The 20,019-nt window shown below is 43.8% G+C and overlaps 3 protein-coding genes across 3 annotated transcripts; all 3 read left to right on the top strand.

The window, feature by feature from the left end:
* The first annotated feature begins 1,227 nt into the window (after nucleotides 1–1,227).
* On the top strand, nucleotides 1,228–4,181 carry LOC147256892 (E3 ubiquitin-protein ligase TRIM11-like). The gene is made up of 2 exons (XM_086210546.1): nucleotides 1,228–1,376; nucleotides 2,009–4,181. Exon 2 carries the CDS (start codon nucleotides 2,014–2,016, stop codon nucleotides 3,619–3,621), a length of 1,608 nt encoding a protein of 535 aa, XP_086066672.1. The 5' UTR covers nucleotides 1,228–1,376; nucleotides 2,009–2,013; the 3' UTR covers nucleotides 3,622–4,181.
* Nucleotides 4,182–4,323: 142 nt separating this feature from the next.
* Nucleotides 4,324–13,225, top strand: LOC147256893 (NACHT, LRR and PYD domains-containing protein 14-like). Its single transcript, XM_086210545.1, has 9 exons — nucleotides 4,324–5,953; nucleotides 7,625–9,212; nucleotides 9,735–10,079; nucleotides 10,579–10,746; nucleotides 10,837–11,007; nucleotides 11,102–11,317; nucleotides 11,406–11,579; nucleotides 12,552–12,725; nucleotides 12,864–13,225. Exons 2-9 carry the CDS (start codon nucleotides 7,639–7,641, stop codon nucleotides 12,877–12,879), a joined length of 2,838 nt encoding a protein of 945 aa, XP_086066671.1. The 5' UTR covers nucleotides 4,324–5,953; nucleotides 7,625–7,638; the 3' UTR covers nucleotides 12,880–13,225.
* Nucleotides 13,226–13,292: 67 nt separating this feature from the next.
* On the top strand, nucleotides 13,293–19,946 carry LOC147256894 (elongation factor 1-alpha 1). The gene is made up of 8 exons (XM_086210547.1): nucleotides 13,293–13,422; nucleotides 16,036–16,188; nucleotides 16,327–16,506; nucleotides 16,623–16,919; nucleotides 17,228–17,378; nucleotides 18,616–18,872; nucleotides 18,952–19,186; nucleotides 19,276–19,946. Exons 2-8 carry the CDS (start codon nucleotides 16,045–16,047, stop codon nucleotides 19,398–19,400), a joined length of 1,389 nt encoding a protein of 462 aa, XP_086066673.1. The 5' UTR covers nucleotides 13,293–13,422; nucleotides 16,036–16,044; the 3' UTR covers nucleotides 19,401–19,946.
* The last annotated feature ends 73 nt before the right edge of the window (nucleotides 19,947–20,019 follow it).

The raw sequence follows: 20,019 nt of genomic DNA on the forward strand, positions 1-20,019 counted from the left end.
ACATGATGCCTGGTTAGGTTTCGACATTAAAAAAAACCCTTGATGGTCATAATATTACCATATCTGGAAATGTGAAACTCAAGCTTGGAAGCAAAGGTCTGGTGCTTTATTGATCCACCTTGACCTGATGGGGACTCCTGCCTTCTATTTATACAAGGTCTTGCTTTATCCTTTGGTCTGTTCATGCTACACTAGAGGGCACTGTAACCTAATTATGGGCTGGACTGGGCACTGGCCTCTCTGACCTCCATACTGAAAGAACTAGTGTATTTGTGCATTCTGCCCAACACAAAATATGTCTCATTGGTCTGCTGGCAGAAGAGAAAAAAAGAGAAGGTGTATTAAATGCAGGACTCCAAACACCTCATAGGTCACTCTCTTCTTTCCAAAGCTCCATGAACACATCATTGTTCCAGTGCTCTGCAGAACACAGCAAGTGAACTTTATCAACACCACTGATAAGGATTGACACTGATCATGTGGTTGTTTCCCAGGTGGGGCTGTTGTTTCTCCTGCATCGAAAACTCCAAAGGTCGCACAAGGAAAACAGTTCTGCCAGCAGCATTAAAGTAACACTGCAGACACAGAGAAAATAAAAGGAGAAAAACTCCTCCCACAAAATCTGCACTCCCAAATAGGTGTCTTAGTGAAACCTTTTTCACAGCTGCATCACTGATTTGTAAGAAAAAAAAAAGAATCAGCCATGTACTGTATGTTCACCTTGGAGCTTATGGCAACCCTCTTGAGAGACAATTCACAGTATGATTATCAAAAAAATGCCCATTGACAAAGTCTCCAAAACACCTCTGAACCACTGTGAGCGAGGTGGTACAAATGAATGCAACAGCATGGCTGGTTCTCTCTGCATTCTGGAGTCACAAAGAGGAAATGCAACAGGGGGACAAAAACAGCTTTGTGAGCTCAAGACACCCACGTGAGTTCTTACATAGCAATATACTCTCTTTGGGTGAAGTATCACTTTAAGGTTAAACTGTGTGAAACGTGATGTTTCACCATGTCCGAACTGGAAGAAACCAAGGGCCCCATCTGTTGCCTGCATGATGGGGCAATGCAGTCATGGTAGGTGGGTCTTGAGATATCATTTCTATTATTATTTTTTTAATTTTGAATATTTTTTGATTGGCTGGGACAGGGTGTGGGTGGACACAAGTGTCCTTGTGATTGGCTGAAGCCAGGGTTGGTGTGGTTTCTTGTTGCTTTAAGAGGTGGGGCAACAGTGCAACTAGGAGGGTTGATTCCTTCAATGAAACTGAAAGTTTATCAGTAGAAGACACAGAAACGCAGAAGAGTTACGGTCAGGACGCTGGTGTTTGTCAGTCTAAAGAGAATTAACTTTGTCAGGCTCTGATATTCTGGTGAGTACAGCTGATCACATTTACTGCTGTAACAGCCTGGGTGACCACTCATCTCTACTCAGACAGGAAGTTGCTCTTCTTGTTTCATTCGGAGACTTGAGTCTTGTATGTAGAAGATATCGTGAATCATTCATTGGTTTGGAATCACTTCTGAAGTATTGTCTGCTGTTCAAGGGATACTTCACCCAAAAAGTGTATTTTGTCTTTCAGTTACTCACAAAATGGGTGTCTTGAACTCACAGACTGACAGCTTAAAAAAAAACAGCAAAACTGCCCAAAGATACCTGTTTAAAAACTCTCAAGTTCATCATTTTGGTGTCCTCCACGCCTTCGTTGTCCAGCCGTATACTCGGTAATCCTCAAACACTGTGATTTGCGATAGAAACTAACCATAATCATTCCAGTTTGGTGCTTCTGTGAACATGGCTAGCAAGCACGATTGAGCTAAAAATGGCAGCTAATTGAAGTCAGAGCTGCTGTGAATGTGAGTTCAAACAAACATTTATGAGTACTTGATAGGCAAAGTTACATTTCTGGGTAAAGTATCAGTTTAATGTTCTACTCTATTTGATGAAATGCAATAAGAAACATTCAATAAGTTTTCCATTTCAACTCTTGTTCTCATGACATAGATGATATGTCTGCTGCCTGCAGTCTGCAATCTGAAGATTCCATGTTGTGCGCCATCTGTCTGGATGTCTTCACCGATCCAGTCACCACTTCATGTGGACACAACTTCTGCAAAAGCTGCATCACTGCACACTGGAACACAGATGACCAGTACCAGTACCAGTGTCCCATGTGTAAGGAGATGTTCCCCACGAGGCCGGACTTGAAGGTCAATACTTTGCTCTGTGAGATGGTCGCCCAGTTCAGAGGCTCTAGTCCACAAGTTTACAAACCAGTAGATATTCAGTGTGATGTCTGCCCTGGAACCAAACTGAAGGCCGTCAAGTCATGCCTGGTGTGTCTGGTGTCCTTCTGTGAGATTCACCTGGAGCCTCATCTGAGAGTGTCTGTCTTGAAAAAACATCATTTGGTGGATCCTGTGGAGAACCTGGAAGGCAGGATGTGTAGGGACCACAACAAACCTCTGGAGCTCTTCTGTAGGAGTGACCAGATTTTTGTCTGCCTGTACTGCTCCTTTTCAGACCACAAGACCCATGATGTTGTTCCTATGAAAGAAGAGAGTGAAGGGAAGAAGGCCGATCTTGAACAAATGATCCAGGACAGATGTCTGAGGATACAGCAAATACAACACTCAGTTGATCTAGGTGAGGAATATGCAGACAGAGAGATAGAAGAGGGTGTTAAGGTCTTCACTGCCCTCAAAGAGTCTGTTGAGAAAGGCCTGAATGAGCTCATCGGGACCATTGAAGAGAAGCGGAAAATAGCAAAGAACCAGGCTGAAGACCTGATCAGAGAGCTGCAAGAAGAAATTTCTGTGCTAATGGCAAGACGCTCTGAGATGGAACAACTCTCACGCACTGAAGACCACCTGTACCTCCTACAGAGTTCCCTGAAAGCTGCTCCATCCACCAAAGATTGGACAGACGTCAGTGTCCGTCCAATGTCATATGAGGGGAAGGTGGTGAAAACCGTGGCTCAGCTGTTGGAGACACTTAATGAAGACATGAGAAAGTTGATTGAAGCCGAGCTGAAGAGGCTCCAGCAGTATGAGGTGGATGTGACTGTTGATCCAGATACAGCTCATCCTCAACTCATCATATCTCACGACAGGAAACAAGTCCGTCATGGTGATGTGAAAAAAATCCTTCCAGACAAACCAGAGAGACTCTCATATGTTGGAGTCCTAGGAAAGCCAAGTTTCTCCTCGGGCAAGCTCTACTTTGAGGTTCAGGTCAGAGGAAAGACTGACTGGACTTTAGGAGTCGCCAAGGAGTCCATCAACAGGAAGAAATTCCTAACAACCAGTCCTGAGCATGGGTTCTGGACTATATGTGTGAGAAATGGGAACGAGTACAAAGCCCAGGCTGTTCCTCCAGTCGGTCTATGCCTTAAGTCTCCGCCTCAGAGGGTGGGAGTGTTTGTGGATCACGATGAGGGTCTGGTTTCTTTTTATGATGTAGATGCATCAGTTCTCATCTATTCATTTACGGGCTGCAACTTCTCTGACACGCTCCTCCCAATCTTAAATCCCTGTTCAAATGAAGGGGGTAGAAATGCCACCCCTCTGATCATCTGTCCTGTCAATCAAACTTACCTGTATTTGCCTAGTAACTAATAAGTAATCAAGTGCTGATAATTTTTTCCCCCTACTTTATGCTTAATTAATTCCAAGTGGGGTGTAATTCTTTTGTTACAGCAGCACTGTGCTTCTAGTGGAGGATCTTTCCTGGATAAATGAGAGATAAACGAGTAGAAAGGACTGTAAGAACAACCTCTCCTCATTGTTTCACACACTCTGCTGCTCCATCAAGAACTCCAAGATCATTTATGCTAAAAAGGCCTTTAGCAGTGTTTCAATGCCATTTCATGCTAAACTGCAGTTTTATTGTTTGTACAATATAAATCAAAATGATTTTTTTTATCATTGTTATTCTTAATACTAATACTAACACAACCAATACAACTACTTCTACTTCTACCACTATTTCTACTACTACTACGACTGTACTAGTGACGATAATTATACTTATATAATAATGATAATAAATCTTCTTTCAGCAGCATTGTACGTGGGAGATTTGCAGCCAAACATTAATTCTTTGAATTCTCCCCAGCATTCTAAAACACAAATCAAGTCAAGTCAAGTCAAGTCAGTTTTATTTGTATAGCACCAAATCACAACAAAAGTTCTCTCATGACACTTTACAGGTAGAGCAGGTCCAGTACCACACTCCTTCAATGAATCTACAACAATTCTGCATCAGCAAGCACATCCTGCAACAGCGGCGACCAAAACCTTCCTTTTAACAAGAAGGAACGTCGAGCAGATCCAGGATCAGTGGGGACGGCCTTCTGCTTTGACCAGTTGGGGGGAAAGAGAGCAGGAGAGCGGGGCAGAGACAAAGACAGATAATGGAGGAAGACAGACATGCAGAAGGAAAGAGAGGGACAGAGATAAAGAGAGAGAGAAAGGGAAGAGACTGATGGACAGACGGGGACGTGAGCAGGTGGAGCTACGGGTGGCAGCTTGAGCCTCTTCAGGTCTGTAGCCTCCTCCAGCAGCACCCGGGATCTGGGATGTGGGGAGCCTGAAGGCTCCTGAGAAGACGACGAGTTACTAACACATATGGGTATGATTTATGTATGACACATACAGGAGGACAGAGAGGAGTAGAGAGGGGCCAAGTGCACCATGGAAGATCCCCCAGCAGCCTAAGCCTACAGCAGCATATCTAGGGGTTCGTCTAAGCAGCCCAACTATAAGCCTGATCATAAAGGAAGGTCTTAAGTCTGCTCTTAAATGTAATGTGTCTGCATCCCGGTCTGAAACTGGGAGACGGTTCCACAGGAGGGGAGCCTGATAGCTGAAGGCTCTGGCCCCCATTCTTCTTTTAGAACTCTAGGAACCACAAGTAACCCTGCATCCTGGGAGTGAAGGGTTCTAGCTGGATAATAGGGGACTATGAGCTCTGTCAGGTATGAAGGAGCCTGACTGTTGAGGACTTTGTATGTTAGAAGGAGAATTTTAGGTTCACAACTGGCTTTAAGATTAGTAAAACAAAGTAACATTCTATACACAGATTATTGTTTACCCCTGCACACATCTGTGTGTGTGTGTGTGTGTGTGTGTGTGTGTGTGTGTGTGTGGTGGCATGGCTCAGAGGTAGTGTGACCGTCTAGCAACCGAGGGGTTGCTGGTTGGCTCATTTCCCCTGGTGACCGTCTCTAAGTATCCTTAGTATGTGACGACTGTACCAAATATGTAATGAGATAAGATAAGATACGGTAAACTGATTATTCCCCAACAGGAAAATTCAAAGTTACAGCATTTCATAAGTACAGTTGAAAAAGAAAGAGTGAACAGAATAATATATGGGAAAGTAAATAGGTAAATAAAAATATGATGAAATAAAGAAGGAATAAAATTTAAGGACCAAAATTACACAATATGGAGTTGAATGGGAAAAGAACATGCTTTATGTAGATGTTTTACTTTTGATAGAAACATATCAAGATACATGTTGTAACATAATGTCATAACATCAGTAAAGCACCATGCAAAAAATCTATTTTTACGAATCATTCTCTGACGTTAATATCAGTTCGGAACGATAAAAAACTGTAATCCAGTTATATCTTCCTACCGGACTCTTACGAAGGTAGCTGCTTGTCATCGATAGAGGGCAGCAACACTTCTTGGCTGCGTGTAAACGTCAAGACGAAGAAGAGCGATGTCATTTGCTGGTCCTGGATCCTCCGCCAATCGTTTGCTGAATCTGGCGCTGCTCGAACTGGAGTTTTTGCTTCCGCGTTCAAACGTTGTGCTGTTTTGTTTTTTTTGGCATATGCTCGTTGAATAAATGAGGAATTATATCGATAATTCTTCTCTTTCCTCAGTTTTTTTTTCTCCATTGCTGAACAGGGGTAATGTTAAACGACCTCTGTTGGTGAGTTTGGCACATTGTGTGAATGAACTGATTTATGTTAAATTTGAAATGACATAACGCCATAACAAGCAATAATACTGACATGTACTTATCAACGTAAGTAGTGTGTTATCAGTGTAAGCTGTACGTATTATCAATGTAAACGGAATGTGTTATGTTTGTGAAGAGTATAGCCCTAGCACTAGCACTAGCTTTTGCCAACAGGTGTCTTTACCCTGACCAACGTAGTGAATATAGTTTACTTTAGTTGTCGACTTTACATCCTAGTCTCTACATTCAAAGCAAAATGTTCTCAGTGACCTTGTAGTTATGTTGTTACAGATTGGGCAAGACTGCTACATTATTTGGACCCTGTCTTGTTTTTACTGCAGCCAAATTGAAATGTTTGAGGCGCTCTACAACAGTGGTGGTGTAGAAACCCACAAAACAGATTTACTTAAAATGCCCCCAACAATTCCCCATGAGCATGCATGGCTATGACTGGCGATGAAAAACAGGCTTTTACTCCTGAACGTTCAAGTAGGCCTGGCTCTGTGTGTGTGTGTCTGTGGGGGGGACTGCTTCATATCGGGCCGCGCTAATTGTCCATCCATACAATTTTGTTTAACAAAATATCTCAGGAATGCCAGGAGAGAATTTCTTCTAATTTAGCACAAACTTGGAGTGGGATGTTAAGATGTCCCGTAAAGACTTGCAACGTTTAACACACACAGTATTTGTAATAATCTTGAATTAAAATTAATCAGAGATCACTTATTGAAAAGCCTCTTTGGCGTAGGTCTGCCCCCTGCTGAGCAAATTTTATTATGAAATCTACACATCGTGATTACCATAACCAGTAGCCTACTGATTTGATGACAGTTGATCATTTCAAAGTGGCAGTGTTGATCTGCAATGCTTCATTTTAAGAGGATTACAATTCATGACAAAGTTGACGTTAAGTGTGTGGTTATTGGGTAGGCAGATGCAGTTGAACAAGGATACATTTTTAGATGTTGAACGAGATTTTGGTGATAAAAAGGTAATTGTCTTGACATATACGTGAGATCTCAGGAACACATCAAGCAAATTCCTTCAGATTTGGTGAAAATATGCACAAGGACTCAATGAAATGTGAATTGTTTGGTGGTTAAAGATCAAGGTCACTGTGATTGTCACACCTGAGATTCTGTGTGTATGGTTGGCTGTGGCCACTTGGATGTCCAGTGAGCCCAATTAATAGTCTTGCAGATGATGGTTGTGCCTTTCGGCTTTTTGTCGAATGTATGTGAAAGAGATACACACGGTCTGTATTAAAATAGACATGCTTATTACTGAAATGGGTCCTTTATGGGCAGCATGGCTCAGGGGGAGAGTGGCCGTGTCACAACCAAAGGGTCGCTGGTTCGATCCCCGACCCCAGTGACCATGTCAAAGTGTCCTTGAGCAAGGTACTGAACCCATAATTGCTCCTGATGAGTAGCTTGGCGCCTTGCATGGCAGCCTCCATCATCAGTGTGTGAGTGTGTGTGTGAATGGGTGAATGAGATGACACTGTAAAGCGCTTTGAGTACTGCTAAGGTAGAAAAGCACCATATAAAATGGAGTCCATTTACCATTTACTGTTAAGCAAAACTGAACACTGTCTGAAATATTTCTTTCTTTTGCACTGACTGTTCTCCTATTTTTCAGGAACCACTGCTTCTATGATGGATCTCCAAATGAGTCTCAAAACTGCAGTGAAAGAAAAATTTCAGAAAATCAAGGAAGCCTCTTCTGAAAACACATTCCTTCCATTGCAACTTTGTCAGCGGGTTCCCAAGCATGAATATCAGAAGAATAAGTATATTATAGATCCTCACCAACACAGTAGGACTGCTTTTGAAAGTGTCCCGCTTACAGATATTTTTTCATGTGACTGCAAACATGACGCCAGCAAAAGAACGTTCATCACTTTGGGGATGTGCGGAGCCGGGAAAACCGTGGTAGTGCAGAACTGCATTCTTGAATGGGCAGAGGGAATTGCCTACCGTGATGTCCACCTCCTCTTTCCTTTCACCTTCTGGGAGTTGAACTTGCTAAATTGCAAACTGAGCCTAATTGAACTTGTCCAGATGTTTTACCCAACAATGAAGGAGCTTGACTTTTCCAGCCTCCTTGAAAACAACATTTGCTTTGTCTTTGATGGACTGGATGACTACCATTCCCCATTAAACTTCAGCTGTTCATCTGTAAGTGATGTTTCCCAAGCAGCCACAGTGGATTGTTTAGTGACCAATCTGGTCATGGGAAATTTAATTCCCCGTGCTCATGTATGGATAATCAGCGGGTATGCAGCAGCAACAGCAATCCCCAGTTGCTATTTGCTGAAAGAGACCGAGGTGCCAGAGTTCACCGATGAACAGGTAGAGAAGCACTTCAGGGGTGTTATCAACAGTGATGCCCTCGCCAACAAAGTCATCGACCATGTGAAAATATCCAAAACTCTTCAGTTAGTTTGTTGTGTACCTCCAGTGAGCGCCATTGTGGCAAATGTTTTGAAAAATCATCTAAAAGCAGATGATGGGCTCAAATTCAACCCCCTCAATTTAACACAGATCTACACAGATATCCTCCAAGGAACTGACTCTGAATTCATGGCGAAGCTGAAAAAGCTGGCACTGTATGGGATGGAAGAGGGCAGTGTCATCTATCCACATGACCTTCTACAGAACAATATAAGTTTAAAGGAAGCATCCCTTTTTTCCAAAGAGTGGCCACTTGTCCTGAGAGAAGAGAAGGGGCTGCATGGCACCACCGTGTTCCGTTTTAGTCACTTCAGCATGAAAGAGTTTTTAGCTGCATCTTGCAAACTGGACCAAATTGAAGCCAGTTCTACTAAGTCCATTCAGTGTCAGGACCTGGTGGACCAGGCGCTCCAGAGTCCTGAGGGAGCAAGTGATTTCTTCCTTCGTTTCATCTTTGGCCTCCTTAAGGAACGACGTGTGCTGGAGTCCGCTGATCCCCTATTTAAATACACCAAGAAGAAGATCAAGGAAACCCTGGATTCTACCAATGCTGTTGGTTTGTCCCACTGTCTGTGGGAGTATGACAGCAAGGCTTTATTGCTAGAAGTCAACTCCTACCCAACGGTGGACCTTTCTCCTCTCCAGAAATTTATGCTGAAATGTACCTACGCTCTCCGTGGGGCACAAGAAATCTTTGATTTGGCAGTGGCCAAGAGATCTGATGAACATCTCTTAAGTCAGCTACCAGCTATGTGGAATTCAAAGAAAGCGATGTAAGTCCACTAAATAGTGATCAGCACGAATTATGTACATAGTGTAATGCATACTTAAGTGACAGACTTGACAATATACCCATTAAAGTACAAGTACCTCAAAATATTTGAAAATGCAGAAGTTGTTCCAGTTCAGTTCGCAATAAAAGAAACACTGGCTGAAGGGTAGCCTTTTGGTACATCTATGTTTATGTTGACGTGACATCCAAATAGTGATGGCTGTCTTTAGGTAAAGTAGAACAAGCAAACTTGGTCGTTAACATTCCAGAGCTTGACAAAAGCAAATTAAGGAGATTATAGTGTATAGTATGACTGTAAAAGATTCGTACCTTAAAATATGTGCAGTCACAAAGAAGTCATGGGTGTCGATGGCTTTTGGCAGCAGTAAAATTGGTGTTCTAGTAAGTCTGTTAGGAACTTGCATAAACTAAATGACATTGTCAGTAATCCTTGTAATAATTGAGTGCAATGGCGTGGCCTCACACTGATATGTAATTTAATTAGACTCCTTTTTCCTTGCAGGCTGCGGTTCTGTAACCTGACAGATAACTGTTGTACCGCTGTAGCTGCAGTCCTGAGCTCCAGCTTGTCCAGCCTGAAACAACTGGACTTGGGATTCAACAACATCAGTGCTAGCGGAGTCAGAAATCTTCTGATGGGCCTTACTGATGAAAATTGCACTCTAAAATCGCTCAGGTTGCAAGGCTGTGAATTGAACTCCCAAGCTTGTCAATACCTGGCTATGGCCCTGAAAAGGTGCCCTACACTGCAAGAGCTGGATCTCAGTGGGAACTATCTACAAGATGATGGCCTGAAATATCTTGCAGAGGGTTTGAGTTCTCCCCAGTGCCATTTAAAAACTCTGAGGTAATTTTGCTACTGTATGCTGTTGGACCTAAACATCTTTTCTTGATAGAGTATTAAGCCACGCCCACAGCAAAAATTAAATTGCTTATTGATGGCGGCTCATTTTAATTCTGCACACTTGAAGCTGGGCTGTGTTGTTTAGAAAATGACATCACTTTTACTGGGATGCAACCCTCAAACCAGGACAACCTGTGGTTTTGTGATCTATAAAGGTAGAAAACTAAGGTATTTTGGAGCTAACTACAACAGCTAGCTAGCACTAATGGAACCCTGAGTTGCTCCTGATGGGCAAGCCTGCAGGATTGCCCCTGTCAGTCAGTGAATGTGTGTGCGAATTTGGGGCAGTGTTTTAAAATGTTTAAATAGCATTAAATAGAAAAGTGCAATATAAAGGCAAAGTATTTGGCTTTATCACAGCTTATAAATTTGTATATATGTATTTGCGTTTGTTTTCTATTGTATATATTTAACATCCCGTGTCTTTTCTTGTCTTTCGTAGACTATCGCAGTGCTTCTTTAGACACATGGGCTGCTATTATCTGGCCACAGCTTGTCAGAAGAACCCCAGCTACCTGAGAGTGCTCGATGTAAGCCTCAACATGATTGGAGACAAGGGGGCCCGTGAGATCCTGGAGGGAATTGATACGAAGAGGCTTAGAAAGCTGGAGTGAGTAGTACTCCTTCTTACAAATGCATTCTGCTTGTCCGCATTAACAGAAGCAGCTTTCACTGACCTGGTGACATTACTCTGTGGCAGGATGTCCTCCTGCAGCATGACCTGGCTCAGCTGTGAAATAATGGGGCGAATTCTGCAGCATCAAAAATGCTCCCTGGAGGAACTAAATTTGAGCTTCAACAAACTGAAAGACAGAGGGTTTAAATTGATCTGCCAAGGCATGTATGCATGGTCTTGTCTGAAAAAACTCAAGTAAGCACCCCTTGCTTTTATAATACTGCTTTTCAACTGTCTAAAGTACATTCTACTTCTAAAATGCACATGTACTGCACACCTCTGTCCTCAGTGTTTCAAAATGTGGATTCACCAGTCGGAGCTGCATGATTTTGGCAAAGGCCCTGTGCTCGATCTCCCAGCTCTACCATGGCGGGAGGAAGGAAAAGGACTGGCTGGCCCTGGCACTTACGCACCTTGATGTCAGCAACAACTGCCTCACAGATGAGTTAGTGAACGAGATGTCAGCGGCGCTAAGGAACCCTTACGGCCACCTCAAAACTCTCAAGTGAATCATTTTTACAACAGAATTCAGCACGATGCAGCGTGAGCTTTTACAAGCTGAGCACGTAACAATAATTGTTGCTGTATTTCAGCCTGAGCAACTGCTGCCTGCTGCCCAGAGATTGTTACCAGCTCGCAGCAGGGATCGCATTCGAGGAGACGTCTATCACTGAGCTGGACCTGTCTTGCAATGACATCGAAGACATTGGAGTGAAGAAGCTTTGCGTGGGACTCGAGAAACCACAGTGTAAACTTGTGAAATTATCGTACGTTGTTTTATATTTTAACCTTTAACCTTCCTTGGAGGGATACATCCCCCAAAAGGTGTGTTTTGCCTATCAAGAACTCACAAATAGGTGTCTTGAGCTCATGTAGACATTTTTTTTTTGGTCTTCTTTATCTACCGTATGCTAAGGAATCCACTAACACCTTGATTTGAGGTAAAAACTAACTAGAACCCTACTGCGACAAGACAGGAGGGTTTTAGTTTTGTTTTTTGCTCAAATCATAGTATTTTGTGGATGCCTGGGCGTACGGCTGGATAAAGACGGGGATTATACACTAACGCTTCTGAGTTTAGAAGTGGACACTTTTACTATTGTTAACCATTCGGCACCATTTTATTAAGTAGTTATACAGGAGGGAAAAACATGTTTCTGAGCTCAAGACTCCTATCACTCATATCTAGGAGTACTTGAAATGCAAAAGAAATATTTTTGGGTGAAGTGTCACTTAAACGCTGTCGTTAACGTTAAACATTCTAACCACAAGCGTTGACTTTAAGCTCATTGAGTTCACTGTGACCAGGAAAATCTATCTGCCCTCCACACTAGCTAGCGTTGTATGTGGCCACATTCTCCCGCTGCTAGGGGGACAGCATGTTTGGCATGACCTGGCTACTTATGGTCCTCTGCTAACCTGAACATGGACAATACATCCACTTGGCGTCATGTTCAGAAGAACGTCACCAGCAATTTCAAGGTGAAATGGTTACCGTGGAGTAGGACCCGGCTGCTGCTTAATCATGCTGCTCTTACACCTTTCCAAGTGACACCTATGATATAATTTTGGGCACTCCAGCGTTAAGTACAAACTGACGATGTAGTAATGTCGTTCTAGATGTGATAAATGCAGCTACTCGGAGTAGTTTATCTGCCGGGAGCAAGGAAGCAAGGAAGCCCATGACCCCTTGGTGCTTGTCAGACAGTCTCAAGTACTTCTTCTGTGTTTTTCCCCAGAATAATAAGATGTGCGCTGACTTCAACATGTGTCAAGGACCTGACCACTGCCCTGAGGGCAAACCCCTCCCATTTGGTCGAGCTGCTCGTGATGGGCAACTGTCTGGACGACGCAGCAATCAGAGAGCTCATGGATCGAGTGAAGAACCAGAGATATGCTTTACACACAATAGAGTGAGTTAGAAATGGTTCTGTTACACAAGCATGTCTTAACTCTACCTCTTCGAACCCTTTTACAAAGCAATATCCTTATCTCACCAATTCTGAGTTCAAATGTTGCTTCCATTTATCCTTGTTTTTCTTTTCTTTCAGTGTCTCGATAGATTGAGGAGAAAACAGGCTTCTCAAACTGGACCTGCGTTCCCTGGCCCATGGGGTCCGACACATCTGTTTGCTTCTTACAGCAGCTGCTCTGTCCCCTTCCTCTTGAGTTTTTAGCTTTTTATTACAACTTTTGTTTTTGTGTGTGTTTTTAAGCAATGCCTTTACATAAATGCATCACGAGTGATTTGGTCAAAGAGTTACGAGAGGTAGTTTTTCCTAAACTGTTATAAGTGCCATAGCAGGGACAGCCTTTGTCTTAATCATTAGTTGTTGTCTGATTTTCTACACATTTCACACCTGTGCCTGTCTTCGGTGATATTAAATGATGCTGTGAAGCAGAATATGGAGGATGGAATTTGTATGTGCACTTGACAAACAGACCGCCATTGTTTGTGTTGAATATTGGCTTCTTTGTAACAGCGCTCCATCTAGTGGTCAAAAGTAGTAGCATCAGTGTTTGACGCACAACGGTCCCTCGGCTACTGCGTCAGAACAGCACAGTCTTCAGCATCTCTGTCATCGCAGTGAACGCATCTCTGAGGCGAAGGTAGGTTCTAAGACGCTTTGCGATGTAACTTTGGGATCATGTTCTGCGCCGGGGCTTGGGAGGACACGTTCTGCGGGAACTTGATGATTTAAGGGGTGCAACATTCCCTTTGCCAGTGCATGGTACAGAAGCTCGAAAGTGATGGTTGGACGCTACCCGTGGTAATGTGATCAAAGCAAGTGGTGCCAAGAAAGTGCTGATGGGCGTGGATGGCATGTCGCTGGCTACTTAGGCCTGTGTGGCGCAGTTTAAACACAAATGTCTCCGTTTACAGTCGGGCTTGTGTTCCCGTCTGATGTACGCGTTGTGTAACCATCAGTCAGGTGCAGTCCTGACGCCCTCAGAACTGCTGCTTCATTGCAGCACCGTCTCACTTTCATGTCCTTCGCAGGGCACTGAGCCGTTTTATCAGCAGATTTAATAGGAAGCCACATCACGAGGATTTGTAATACATCAAAGCCATACGGCGTGTGATGACGCAATATTGATACGACGGTTTATTTAAAAATACCAACTCATGGAGGAGGAAAAAAAAGAAGAAAACTTCATATGCACTGTGACCTGAATAGTAAAACACGAGAAACGCCATTGTCCTATTTTCTGGGCTGTGTAGGGACATTGATACGCAGGTGCAGTCGAAGAAAGTTTCTGTCACAATCTAGCCTGGTGTGCGCATGTGCGTGTGCGCGTGCCATTCGGGGAGAGTGACGTCGCAATACAACAGTCAAGCACATGAGCTAAATTAGCCCAGATCAGTCTTAAAGTAGGAGATTTGGAAGGTAATGTAATGAGAACAGTACGGGGAACAGCAGTCACTGTGCCAAGTTTATTCCTACTCTTAGTTAATAATTGCCGATATTACCTGCAGCAGTATCCTACTGCATATGAACTGCTTCTTGTCAATTTCAAAACCTGATTGGGCGAAATGGTGCAAATACTTTTGCAACTTTTTTTTTAACCTGCCTCCTATTTTCATTTTTTATTTTTTATTTTTTGGAAGTTGATGTAGGATGCAGAGCATGCTGTATCATAATCCGATAAATGGGCAACTTGCTTCCATCAATTTATGCGCACTCTTTAACCGACAGTTTAGAATTGCTATTACGATAATTCGACAACTGAATGGTAATGATAAATTAACGCCCCCTTTCGGAAGTGCGTTTTTATTTAGGAAATGGTTTTTATTTTATTTATTTATTTTTTTAATTGTTTAGCATCCATAAGTAGCACAGATTCAGCCTGACCTTATCATCTGTGTTTGAGGTCTCGGTCACAGACAACGCAACAGACATGGTGGGTTTGAGGTCAAGGTACAGACAGACATTCATTTCTCCTTTTTTCCACTATCATAAAAACCATCTGAGCCTGTTCGAGTGAGCAAAATGCATCAGTGGGTGTAATTAAAACTTAGTCTGTTGCCCATTGGATTACATGATAGTGTGTTCTGGTTTTGCTCCATACTGGGGTGTTTTCCCTCCATCCATCCATCCATCCATCCATCCATTCATCTGTCCATCCATTTTCTACTGCTTATCCTGTTAAGGGTGTTGTGTGTGTGTGGGGGGGGGGGGGGCTGGAGCCACCTTTCGGTGAGAGGAGGGGTTCACGCTGAACAGGTCACCAGTCCATCTCAGGGCCAACACATATAGACAGACAACCAGTCACACTTACAGTCAATTTAGAGCATCAATCAGCCTCGTCCCCTCTTGATGGCTTTGGACGGTGGGAGGAAGCTGGAGTACCCAGAGAGAACCCACACAGGAACAGGGAGAACATGCAGAGTCACACAGAAAGATCCTGTGATGGAGCTGGGACTCGAACCCGGAACCTTCTTGCTGTGAGGCGACAGTGCTGACCACTGCACCATCGTGCCTCCCCCTTTTGATTCCCCTTGATGCAAATTTAGTCAAAAAATGACACATTGAGTCGACATTGCTGAAGTTGTAAAATGAATCTTAGTCCACCTTAGTACCCTCAGACACCTCATGAGATGTGAAGTTGAGGAGAGGTCCTTTTCACAATAGCTAATGCGCCGTGTCACAGCAGGCTCCACAGGTGTGTAACAATAATTGATGCAATTTAATGGTGTCAGGCACTACTTTACTGTGCCACAACAGTCCATACTAGCACACGCAGCACCAGAGCCCTGATCTTCCTACATGGTATAGGGCCGTATATAATAGTGATATAATTTACTAGGCTAATCATAGGCTCCAGCCTCCCGTGACCCTTTACAGATAAGCGGTATAGAAAATGGATGGATGGATGGGATGGATGGGATGGATAATTATTTACTGCCGATGCTTTCTGTTAAAAATAAGGAATATTTGCAGCAGAACTTCTCCATAGAACATCTGAGAAAACCAGCAGTTTTGCCTTTGAACTATGCTACTCTGCTTTTGGTCATCTCTGTGTCATCATTATTTTGTCATGTAAGCTGTGTATATTTAGCATTAGCACACACTTAACGCCCATCAGGGTCATAACGTTTACATTTTATGGCCACAAACTTACATGGTGAATTGGGCACGGCGAAGTGAAGGTTGAGTGTGTGTCCCGAGGAGCATTTCAAGGATCTTTGTCTTATTTAATTACAAAAACTTTCTTTCACAGAAAGCGGCCATGGGGAAGGAGAAGCTCCACATAAACATTGTGGTAATAGGACATGTTGACTCAGGCAAGTCCACCACCACTGGCCACCTCATCTACAAGTGTGGTGGCATTGACAAGAGAACAATCGAGAAGTTTGAGAAGGAAGCTGCTGAGGTAGGCCAGTACAGTACTGACTTCAGATGGAAAATGAGATTTTTTTTCAATGGTTTGTGGCTTAGAACTTGATGGTGGAAATGGAAGCCTGATAAATGCCACAGAGATCTCTGTGACTCTCATCTCCTCACTGCCTAGATGGGAAAGGGCTCCTTCAAGTACGCTTGGGTTCTTGACAAACTGAAGGCGGAACGTGAGCGTGGTATCACCATTGACATTTCCCTGTGGAAGTTTGAGACCAGCAAGTACTATGTCACCATCATTGATGCTCCGGGCCACAGGGACTTCATCAAGAACATGATCACTGGAACATCTCAGGTGGAGGGAGAGAGAGGGGGAAGAGCAAAGACACAATAGATAAATAAGTCATAAGTCAGGATTGTGTTACTATCTAACAACTGACAGGTTTCCTCATCTCCCTCCCCCACCCGCAGGCAGACTGTGCTGTGCTGATCGTGGCAGCAGGCGTGGGTGAGTTTGAAGCTGGCATCTCAAAGAACGGGCAGACTCGTGAACACGCCCTCCTTGCCTACACACTGGGAGTGAAGCAGCTGATTGTGGGTATCAACAAGATGGATTCCACTGAGCCCAACTACAGCCAGAAGCGCTACGAGGAGATCGTTAAGGAAGTCAGCACTTACATCAAGAAGATTGGCTACAACCCAGACACTGTGGCCTTCGTTCCCATCTCCGGCTGGAATGGAGACAACATGCTGGAGGCCAGCCCAAATGTGAGGCTGCTGTGAGGGCACTGCAGTACCGAATGCAGATGCTAGTCACACACACACAACTGGAAGATACTTTAGAGAGGGACCCCTTCAATCGTGAATTTTGCATCTATTATGTGACTTTGTTTGATGACAGTGTCTGCATTTTGTCACACATTGTAATCATTCACCTGTACAATGTGGTTTACATGTTTGGATCAGAAGTAGGCCCCCATAATTTGTTTATAAATCTTAAACCTTTTTATATTGGGAACATTTAGTTGACCCACTGAAAGCAGTCAGTCAACCTCTGAGCCCCTGTCTCTCCACAGATGACATGGTTCAAGGGCTGGAAGATCAACCGGAAAGATGGCAACGCCTCAGGCACCACACTACTGGAGGCTCTGGATGCCATTCAGCCCCCGACGCGCCCCACAGACAAGCCTCTCCGCCTGCCTCTACAGGATGTCTACAAGATTGGAGGTGAGGGTGCTGCTAATGTGTCTGTCTGTGTGGGTGATAGAGGTGATATAGAACTAGGAATTATGGATTTTGTAGGCCAGCGCGGGGGTTAGCATCACCATATATTCCCCAGAGAAAAGGGCATATATTTTCATCCATCCATCCGTTGTCTTCCGCTTATTCCTACATTAAGGGTCGTGGGGGGGCAGGAGCTGAACCCAGCGTCAACGGCCGAGAGGCGGGGTTCACCCTGGACAGGTCACCAGTCCATCGCAGGGCTAACACATAGAGACAGACAACCATTCACACTCACAGTCACACCTACGGTCAATTTAGAGTATCAATCAGCCTCGTCCCCTCTTGATGTCTTTGGACTGTGGGAGGAAGCTGGAGTACCAGAGAGAACCCTCATGACACATCACGAGGATTATTTATCATTATATATCGTACAAATTTTAGCATTTGTAATGTATACATAATTACATAATAATTTAATATTATATATATATATATATATATATATCATTCATATACTATATCCTACAGAAAGGATACAATTATTATAGCACTATGTATCATGTATTCATTGCCACTATATAACATTTTTCTATAGTATTTTTTTGTTTTTATTATTATCGTAACTGATTTCTTTTTCTTTTCAAAGAACATTGTCACTTTATCACGTCACATCATCCTAACTGCTGCGTGTTTCTGCATGTTATGTCCTGTTTTTATTCTATACCACCTTATTCACCTTGCACTGTGTCCTGCTTTGCACCATTAAGACATGAAAAGAAGAAACAAAACCACTTTGATGATTTATGAAGAATAAATTCAGCTGCTAGAAGACATCACACATTCATGACTGGGACACTCATAAACTCGCTTTGTGCTTCCTTTGTCAGTACCGTGATAGTGTGTAATGTCCGTGACAACCTATGTAGTCTCAATTAGACACTTCAACTCATTCCTGCGCTTCTCTATGGTGAACATCTGGGAAGTAGGAGAGCAACACCCAAGGTGGGACAATACACTTCATGCCTGTCTAATTCAGAACACCCCACCAGGTAGTTTTTGAGAGTTCAGAGAAGTCGCTTTGGTGTCACTGGAAATGGACGCTTTTGTGATGACAGATGAGAAACAGACAGTACTTGCTCCGACTCTTAGTGTTTCTTCCCACTGTTAACTGAGTTACAGTTGAATTTCATAATTTGTCTTCATCATGCAGCTCATTGCTGCTAACTGTTGCCTCTCCCAGGTATTGGGACAGTGCCGGTGGGCAGAGTTGAAACAGGCATTCTAAAGCCTGGAATGGTGGTGACCTTTGCCCCCGTGAACGTGACCACTGAGGTGAAGTCTGTGGAGATGCACCATGAGGCGCTGACTGAGGCGCTGCCAGGAGACAATGTGGGCTTTAATGTGAAGAACGTGTCTGTCAAGGATATTCGCCGTGGTAACGTGGCTGGAGACAGCAGGAATGACCCTCCACAGGAGGCAGCTGGCTTCACCTCTCAGGTCTGTCAAACTGAGATAAATTGTGGCAAAAATATGCTTGCAGTTGTGCGTTTCACCGCTTCTCTTTGCTGTTCTCCAGGTGATCATCCTGAACCACCCGGGTCAGATCAGCGCTGGCTACGCCCCAGTGCTGGACTGCCACACCGCACATATTGCATGCAAGTTTGCAGAACTGAAGGAAAAGATTGACCGTCGCTCTGGGAAGAAGCTTGAGGACAACCCCAAGTCCCTGAAGTCTGGGGACGCTGCCATTGTGGACATGATCCCCGGCAAACCGATGTGTGTGGAGAGCTTCTCGGAGTACCCTCCACTGGGTATGGGACTTATTCTGCTGTAGGTGTGAAGCCCCCATTCAAATCCTCTTTGTAACCTCATTGATTTGTTCTATGATTCTCCCCCTCAGGGCGGTTTGCGGTGCGTGACATGCGTCAGACGGTGGCGGTGGGAGTGATTAAGGGTGTGGAAAAGAAAGCCCCCACCAGTGGTAAGATCACCAAGTCAGCACAGAAGGCACAGAAGGTCAAATGAACATTGTGCTGGGCTGCTGCCCCAAACGCTCACCGTGGCCGAAGACACAATAGCACCCCGCTCCTTCTGCACAACATTGTCAGCATCTGGTCGATTATCACAATGCATCGCAAAAGTAGGCGAAGGAAAAAAATAGTAGCATCGTGGGAACAATAACGTGTTAACAAACGTTAAATTAAGAGTACTGCCACTCGGTTTGTGGCAGAACACAAAACACTTACATTACTGCTCTTGGATTGTGTGCTGTTGTAGTTCTTGTGAAGGTGCTCCTGACCCCAGCTGCATAGCCCCAGTAAGGCCAAGATGTCTTTTTCCAGGTGTGTTCTACCTTTAAAAGAGAGCTGCTTACTAGCCAGATGTTGATCGGCTGCTTGCATGTTTACACCTTAAAAAAGCTTCGTCTGATATCTGTAATCTTTATGCCTCATGCTTTGCTCAACTTCAGCTCCCTCGTAGTAATACTGTTAGATGTTACTGTTGCGTTCCTGCACCTTAACCAATGTTATTTGTGATCACATGTTCAAAAAAGTAAAGATGTCGAAAGTCTGCCGGCTCCTGGTTTCTTTCCGTTTTGAAGAAGACACATTATAGAAGAAAGAAAAAAACAAAAACCACCACT

The sequence above is a fragment of the Aulostomus chinensis genome, chromosome 8 (genome assembly GCF_037954235.1).
Source record: "Aulostomus chinensis isolate RoL2024-O1b breed Wild chromosome 8, RoL_Achi_v1.0, whole genome shotgun sequence".
NCBI classification, from domain to species: domain Eukaryota; kingdom Metazoa; phylum Chordata; class Actinopteri; order Syngnathiformes; family Aulostomidae; genus Aulostomus; species Aulostomus chinensis.